The following is an 8,967-nucleotide window of genomic DNA, read 5'->3' on the forward strand; positions in this document are numbered from 1 at the left end:
AGGGGGCGCCGGCCGGAACCCAGGCCGACTGCGGCCCATCCGCCAGGGCCGGCCCCGGGGCGCTCCTCGTCTGGCCTCTGTGGAGCTGCAGTGGGGATGCCCTGGCTGGCAGGTGACCACAGCCTCCCGCCCTCCACTGCCATCTGTCACACTCTCTTCCAGGGTGTAGCTTGTGCCTTTCTCTTTCTAAAATCTGCCAGGGAGGGAGAAAGGCAGTTATGCCGCAGTCCTGTCCTCGCGCTCCCTCCCGCCGGGATTTGGGCACGCACACATGCCCACCCTGTTTCTCAAGCCCGGGGACAGGGCTTGAACCGCGGTCAACAACGTGGGATGTGGTGCCTTAACCACTAGGCCGCAGGGTTGGCCGTTGCTAGAACAGGTGGTGAGACGCCCCGGGCGCCCGGTGAGGGGCTGTGCCGTTTGCTAACCTCAGCCCACACTGGAGGTTCCTCGGGCACTCAGCGGAGAGGGGCGTCTTGCTTTTCCTTTGAGCGCGGACCTTTTAGGGGAAATCTAATTTCTCACTGTTCCACACCGTTCCTCAGTGTGGCCGGGCCCCTCACTAGCCTTTAACGTTTGGTTCTGAAGTAATTATGAACACATGGGAAATCGCGGCAACAGTGCGTGAACACCCTGCCTCCCGCAGCGCCTGCTCCGCACCGGGACGACGGCTGGTCAGCAGGGTCAGCGCAGGCCCCACTCCAGCTGCCCGGCGGCCAGCTCCGCACCAGGACGACGGCTGGTCAGCAGGGTCAGCGCAGGGAGCCGCACAAATCGAGTCCCATGACGGCCAGAAACAGCCAGGCCATGAACAAGTACACTTCTTTATTTCGAGTACACTTCTCGTGGGGAAACATTCTTTTTCTTTAAAGCACATTTAGAAATACTCTGTCCACTTCCTATAAAACATTTCCATTTTACAAATAGCAAAACCAGGCGATTTCCCTTTACACATTTCTCTCCCATGCTATACAGCTGACGCTAATCATTATCAAGCTCTTTGCCTCTGCTCACGGGCACACAAAGGTGAATCAAAACGACTGAAAGGCTCGAATCCGGGCCAGCCCCTGTGACTAGCGTTTACAGTGTGATCCCACATGATCAAGTCCCGGCCCTGCAGTCTGGAAGTCAGGCACACACGCCCCACACCCCGAGGAGATGAAGAAGTGGAGGAGGGACGGTGGCATGACTAGGCCCCACCGGGAGGTCCCCCCACCCAGGCGAGCACACACGCCCTCCAGAAACCACGATAGAAACCATAACGTCTCACCTACGGCTCCCGTCAGCTGGATGTAGAGGTCTGATGTAGAACAGCTGCCCCTAAACTGCAGGATAGACAGCTTTGAAGATGATCCAGGTTTGTGAAGTACAATTCGAAGATGCAGTGCCCAGGGTCCAGTAGCCTCTTTCTTCCTTGTGAAGACTTAAACAGTCACTACTCAGGTGCCTCGCTGGACAGTCAATACAAAGACAAGCCCAGAGATGACCTGTCGGTCCCTGCCTGGGTAGCAGCTCTGAGCAGGCCCAGGCTGCCGGCCTGCTCCCTAAAGGCCCCCCATCCTGCACACAGGCAGGCAGCTTTGGTGCGGTAAGAGCTGCTCATTCTGAACTTGGAGGGTCGACAGAGAACCAGGTGGGTACAACGATCCATTGTATTAACTCCTGCACACCAGATCTTCCCAGAGGTAGAAAATGTATTTGCAAGAACCCAGAGCAAAACCTGGACCATTTTAAACTCATTTTTGAAAAGCACGTCACAGTATCACATCTAAGCTGCACAGAAGACCCCAGTGATCACTGGGGAATCTCCCACAGTCCAGTTTTTCCAAGCCCAGGAGGTCCAGGCTGCGGGGAACAATGTGACCCTCCTCGGCTGCGGCCCTGAAGAAGACCCGGTCGAAGCGCAGCTTGCAGGCGGCAGCGATGCCGAGGTTGGTGTTGGCCTGGGTGTCCCAGGTATACTGGCAGTGCTTGGGTCTGCCCAGAAACTCCCAGACGTCCAAAATGTTGCTGGGCAAACCGCCGCATTTGGTGACCTGAAAAGAGAAAAGATTACGTGGTTGCTGCTCCCCGAATCACAGAGGTGGCTTGGCGTCTGCACACCTAAATGACACTTCAGGTCAGAACACCAGACATTGTGAACTCACGCACGAATGCCCAGTAGCTGACAGTCAGTGGGCCAGGAGCCTGAGAGGCCTGGGATTTGCCTTCTCTGCTGCCATAAATAGGTCTGAACTTCGGGTGTCGGAGCCAATCAAAGGCTGCACACGCAGGGCCTCACCTGCTACTGTTAACAGGCAGCTTTTACCGGATGAGCTCAGGTGGGAAGGCGCCTGCCGGCCTGCACCAGCCTATGCACTGAGTGCAGCGCTGAACAGCGCCCAAGGGCCACGGCCTCCCAGGTCTCACCTGAAACCACCACTTGGGGCCGCGGTGGACGGGCAGTGCAGCGCTGAACAGCGCCCAAGGGCCACGACCTCCCGGGTCTCACCTGAAACCACCACTCGGGGCCGCGGTGGACGGGTACACACACCTGTGCCGCTCCCCGCCCTCACCTCCATACCCCGAAGCAGGACTGCTGGCAAGTACAGTAATTCTGTATTAATTTTCTGAATTCCTAAAAAAATAAACTCTGTCTGAACTGAATGAAGGGGTAAGACTCTCACGCCCGGGTAGGGTAGTCTCAGAAGGGGTAAGGGGCTGAGAAAGGCCCAGAAGAGCTGGGAACAGTTATCAAGGTCGATCTTCCCATTCTTCTCGCCCTGCAGACTGGCACTGCAGGTAAGCCCACCCTCCCGAAACTGCCTGGACCGTTTCTGGCGTCCCCTCAGTGGACTGAGTCGTGCTGTTCCACGGAAGGACCTCTCGGGCCCCTAGCACACGGCGCAGGGTAAGAATACTGGCTGAATTGCTTTCACAGGTCGCATCTACACTTGGAGCGCCTAATGGCCCTCGTCCAACAGCGCTGGTGGACGGAACCTAAGCTGGTCAGCACAGGGCTGGCCGGCTGCGGACACGGGGCTGACCATCACTCACTTCCTGGTCCCTCAGGTTTGTGTCCCCTGCAAATATGACTGTCGCTGAGGCCGGGGCCTCTTCCATTTTCTGCAGAACAATCTTTAACTGGTTCATCCGTTCCTTAGCGTGCCCTCTGGTGCTCTCCAAATGGGAGGTCATAAGGTATAGCTCGTTCCCGGCCAGGTCAACCTGCAACAAGGTTAATCATTACTCTTGCAAACTGCCGGCTGGCCACCGGGGCCGAGCTGGGCTAGCAGACCCAGCGGACTTCCCCACCGCTCGTTACAGATTTACCAAACCGAAACCGTGTCGTCAGCACTGCCCACGTCTCTCGGTCAGGAGAAACAAAGTGCGAGCCCTGCCCTGCAGACCGCTTGGGAAGCACAATCAGCCCCATGTCACCTCCGCTGCGAGGTGGCGCCTGTGCTCTTTCAGACCCTGAATCCGCAGCCCTCCTCGCCCTGGAGAGAGCGCTCCCTGCACCGCCACACCCCTGTATTCAGCTTGCAATGCCCACGGGCTGCCCACGGCAAAGGCGCTCATCCTGTGTGATTTTGGGGCCAGACTCAAATACCACTTCCTCCATGAGGCCTTCACTGAACCATCGGCACAAAGTCAGCCCTCCTGGCTCTGAGCTTCTGGGAGTGTCGCCATCCTCTCCTGCGGCACTGTGCCTTTTCTGCACGTCGGTGCGGTGCAGACGGCTCCGCTAGCAGTTTAGAGGCTGCAGGAGTGAGTGGTCGCGACCCACCTTTCTACGCCTTGCGGAGCCTGGCGACCTCAGACTGCAGGGCACACTAAGAACACTGTGGGAGACAGTGGGACGTCGGCATACATGCCCGGGGGAACAGCTGGCAGAGGAAACTGAATGCTGGCCCTTTTCTTTTTTAAAGAGAACGCTATGGAACCAAAAAAAAAAACTCACTTTGAGGGGACCGGAAGGTGGCATACTGGACTCCCACGTGTCCTACCACATTTCGAGTCCTGACCCAGCAGCTTGAAAGTCACACCAGGTGTGTGTGCATGCCCAAAATCCCAAGAGGAGAATAGAGGAGAAGGGACTGTGGTGTGGCCATCCCCTTGGGGGTGATTTCTCTCTTTTCCTCTCTCTCTGTCTCTCCAGCAAGCACATGAGCTCTAGAGCAAATCTCTCTTAAAAAAAAAAAAAAAACTATTCATTTTTTAAAAGCCTTTTTAAGGATTACTTACATGTGCACACAAAAGGTTCCTCATCATTTTGGTAGTTGGGAACGGAACGACCTCGTGGCTCTTTAGCTTCACTCGCGATCTCTTCACCATGATGGCCGTGAAATACCCTTCCCCGTGACCTTCAAGTGTTGTAGGAAGAATTTAGTCAAGGGCACTTTCACTTCATCACAAGCTCCCCTACTGAAGGCGCTAACAATAAGTAACAGTATTTAAGTAGGTCTAAGGCTTTTTCTTTTTAAAGAGAGCTCTGTTTGTTATAGGGCACGTGTGCTCACCAGAGAGACAGCGAGAAATCGCGCTGCCACCTCCTCACCCCCACCCTCCTCCTGGGATCTTGGGCACACACCCACACATGCCCAACCTGAGTTTCACGCTGCCGGGTCTAGAACTTGATCTACAGTCAAATGTGGGAGTCCAGCAATGTAACTACTATACCATCTGCTGGTCCCGCAAACTGGTACTTTAAATATATTTGGCAAAAATAGGTAGGAAATAAGAAAATTATTCAGGGCAAAATGCTAAAACAATCCAACAGGACAGATGAAAAGGAATAAAGATTTAAAAAAAAAAAACTTCTGAAAAAGCTAATTACAATGTGACTGTCATACACAATTTTTTGTTTTTGATAGAGGTTTTTGCCATAGGGTACATGCACTCACCAGACAGAGACAGAGACAGTGAGAGAGAAAGTGAGAGATCACCACCCATGGGGAATGGCCACACTGTGATACCTTCTCTTCCATTCTCCGCAAGTACACACACGGGCCCGACACGAGTTTTAAGCTACTGGGTCTGGGACTGAAACTGCGGTTGGCCACGTGGGAGTCCAGTGGCATAACCACTGTGCCATCTGCTGGCCCGCTCATAAAACTGAATTTCACCACAAACCTAGTCAGTGTTTCTAACATTAAAATTTCCTAAAAAGTCTGGCACCAGCACTTAGCGTGATGGCTATGTCGCTGACCTCCCACGTAGTCGACCGCAGTTCATGTCCCGGACTCGGTGGCTTAAAACTCACGCTGGGCGCATGTATGTGCGTGCCCAAGATCCCGAGAGGAGAATGGAGGAGAAGGGATTGCGGCGTGGCCATCCCCCCTGGGGGATGATTTCTCGCTTTCTGTCTCTCTCTCTTCTCCATCTTTCTCTGTCTAGCGAGAAAGACGCTAGATCGCGATCTCTTCACCATGATGGCCGTGAAATACCCTTCCCCGTGACCTTCAAGTGTTGTAGGAAGAATTTAGTCAAGGGCACTTTCACTTCATCACAAGCTCCCCTACTGAAGGCGCTAACAATAAGTAACAGTATTTAAGTAGGTCTAAGGCTTTTTCTTTTTAAAGAGAGCTCTGTTTGTTATAGGGCACGTGTGCTCACCAGAGAGACAGCGAGAAATCGCGCTGCCACCTCCTCACCCCCACCCTCCTCCTGGGATCTTGGGCACACACCCACACATGCCCAACCTGAGTTTCACGCTGCCGGGTCTAGAACTTGATCTACAGTCAAATGTGGGAGTCCAGCAATGTAACTACTATACCATCTGCTGGTCCCGCAAACTGGTACTTTAAATATATTTGGCAAAAATAGGTAGGAAATAAGAAAATTATTCAGGGCAAAATGCTAAAACAATCCAACAGGACAGATGAAAAGGAATAAAGATTAAAAAAAAAAAAAACTTCTGAAAAAGCTAATTACAATGTGACTGTCATACACAATTTTTTGTTTTTGATAGAGGTTTTTGCCATAGGGTACATGCACTCACCAGACAGAGACAGAGACAGTGAGAGAGAAAGTGAGAGATCACCACCCATGGGGAATGGCCACACTGTGATACCTTCTCTTCCATTCTCCGCAAGTACACACACGGGCCCGACACGAGTTTTAAGCTACTGGGTCTGGGACTGAAACTGCGGTTGGCCACGTGGGAGTCCAGTGGCATAACCACTGTGCCATCTGCTGGCCCGCTCATAAAACTGAATTTCACCACAAACCTAGTCAGTGTTTCTAACATTAAAATTTCCTAAAAAGTCTGGCACCAGCACTTAGCGTGATGGCTATGTCGCTGACCTCCCACGTAGTCGACCGCAGTTCATGTCCCGGACTCGGTGGCTTAAAACTCACGCTGGGCGCATGTATGTGCGTGCCCAAGATCCCGAGAGGAGAATGGAGGAGAAGGGATTGCGGCGTGGCCATCCCCCCTGGGGGATGATTTCTCGCTTTCTGTCTCTCTGTCTCTTCTCCATCTTTCTCTGTCTAGCGAGAAAGACGCTAGAAACACGCGCCCTATCAAAAACCTCTAAAAAAAAAAAAATTTCTGAAAAGTCACCCATTTCAAACGCTTTCTCACACTAACATTAAGCGATAAAACATTCTCCTACATTTCTCTTAGGATGCGGTGTCTCGCTTCTTTTTCTCACACTTATTTGTGCTTTTTCTTCTCGATGCTACAATGGGCTTTATCTTTTTCCTTTTTTAAAAAAAAGAAACCATAGAAATAACAGAAAAGTCGTTACCTGTGATAATCTCGTAACTATTTGCTCTCTTCTTTAGGTAGCTATAATACGGCGGAATGACTTCCTGTAGAAATACCACGTCTGGGCTGTACCTAGTTAAAACATCGATTTATGACGAACACCAGGGACACCATTCCATTCCCGTCTCCCTACAGGAAAGAGGTGCAAGCCCCTTACCCCCAGCGTCCTAGTGCTCAGCCTGCACAGTGCTCAGTAACCGAGAGCGAGCTGTACTACCGAACACGGCACGCGGGTGGACTTCACCAGAACCAGGACTGACAGACTGGAGGCGAGCCCAGGGCTCCGCACCGAAGTGCTTCCGCTGCTCTTTCTCTACTTCTTTTCCCTGCCATAGAGTGTGTGTGCTCACTGGAGAGAGACAGAGAGAGGGAAGGTGCGAAATCACCCCCAGGGGAGACGGCCACACGGCAGTCCCTTCTCCCTCCTCCTCTCGGGATTTTGGGCACAAATGCACACACACCAGTGTGATTTTTCCAGCCACCTGGTCTGGATGCAGACCAAGGAGTCAGCCACGCGGGAGTCCAGAGCCTTAACCAGCATGCTGCCTGCTGGCCTCTCCATGCCCTCTCTTTAGACGCCCGTGGGACAGTTACTAAAAACTGAGCTCTGAGAGCTGAAGCGATCTGACCAGAGCCATTACGGGGCAGAGCCAAAACGGGGCAGAAAGGGCTCGTCTTTGTCGTTTTCACTTCATCTCGGTAAGACATACACCGAGAACAGGAAGCAGTACCGGAAGGCCCTCACATGACTGGCGCCCCTCCACACCCTACCCGTAAGCCACCTTGAAGGCAGCCGCCCAGGCCCTGCAGACACGCCTGCACCCGGGTCGGACTGCAGCCCGGGCCTCAGTGGCTGCTCCGTGCACGGGAGACCCGGCCCCTCCCGAGGCGGCGGCGGCACTCACAGAGCCAGGTAGGAGCACACCCCTCGGGCCCTCTCCTGCAGGTTGTTCAGATCCAGCCCGTCGATGTTCCAGGTGATGAAGGAGAACATGCTGCCATCTTCCTGCTGCGGACTCGCCGCCTCGCCTCCATGCCTGGGGGGCTCAGGCGTCTCTTCCCCGGTTAGGTCCACACTGGCAAGAGGTCAGAACACACCACTGCACGTCATGTACAAAGTGACTCACTCACAGTACTTTGCATTTGTAGCTGCTAGAGATCAATTTCTTTTTTTTTAGAGGTTTTTGCTCTAGGGCACGTGCGCTCACCAGAAAGAGAGACATAGAGAGACAGAAAGTGAGAAATCACCCCCCAGGGGGGATGGCCATGCCACAATCCCTTCTCCTCCATTCTCCTCTCGGGATCTTGGGCACGCACGCACACGCGCCCGGTGTGAATTTAAGCCACCAGGTCTGGGACTCGAACCAGTCGACTACATGGGAGTCCAGTGACATAGCCATTATGCTAACTGCTGGCCCCTAGAGATCAATTTAAAAGAGCTCTCAAAGTGTCGGCTCATGGAAGAGCAAGAGCCACATGACAGGGAGAGTAGACTGCTGTCTGAACGCTGTGTGGTCAGCCACGCAAACCATAGTGGAGACTGAACGCCTGGAACAGCAGTTACGGTGAGGGCCACCGGGTGACAGCAGGGTCCCGCGGGTGCCACAGTACCAGACTGGGGACTTAGGAACTTCCTGGAGGTAAGTCACCTCTAACCTGGGGCCTTTAAGGCGTATATGTATTAGCAAGGACAGAAAGAAAAGGCTCCAGGCAGATGTCATAAAAACCTTCACAAAGTTGGAAAAATAAGAGAAAATGACCCACTGGAGAAAGCGAACGCTGGACAGGCCTGGAACTTTCCCTAGGATGGGAGGGCGGCTGGCCACAAAGGCACCTGGAGGCGCCAGCACACACCAGGAGCAGCAGCTCGGGAGCCGGGGAGGGGGCGCTGGAACACACGCGTGTGCACGCATGCACGCCTGCAGACACAGCTCTGGCTTGCAGCGGAGAGCACGTAAGTGCAGGGAGAAGGCGGCTTCCAGCTTAGCACACTTCAGCAGGTGTCCTGCCTCACGCATTTATGTCAAGCTTCTCGCTCGAAACTCTAGTCCGGGAACCAGCTGTTAGCGTAATGGCTATGTCGCTGGACTCCCACGTAGTCGACCGCGGTTCGAGTCAAGGACCTGGTGGCTTAAACTCACACCGGGCGTGTGTGCGTGCGTGCCCAAGATCCCGAGAGGAGAATGGAGGAGAAGGGATTGCGGCGTGGCCAC

General features: G+C 53.7%; 1 protein-coding gene across 1 annotated transcript; it reads right to left on the reverse strand.

Moving 5' to 3' along the window:
• Nucleotides 1-806: 806 nt before the first annotated feature.
• On the reverse strand, nt 807-7,830 carry TDP2 (tyrosyl-DNA phosphodiesterase 2; the record flags this gene model as incomplete). Its single annotated transcript, XM_014586503.1, is given in 5 exon segments — nt 807-2,036; nt 3,037-3,207; nt 4,228-4,346; nt 6,735-6,826; nt 7,660-7,830. Coding segments are annotated over 5 exon segments (835 nt in total), but the record flags the coding sequence as incomplete, so codon positions are not given.
• Between the last annotated feature and the right edge of the window lie 1,137 nt (nt 7,831-8,967).

This window comes from Tupaia chinensis, unplaced genomic scaffold (genome assembly GCF_000334495.1).
Source record: "Tupaia chinensis unplaced genomic scaffold, TupChi_1.0 Scaffold000141_1, whole genome shotgun sequence".
Lineage (NCBI taxonomy): Eukaryota > Metazoa > Chordata > Mammalia > Scandentia > Tupaiidae > Tupaia > Tupaia belangeri.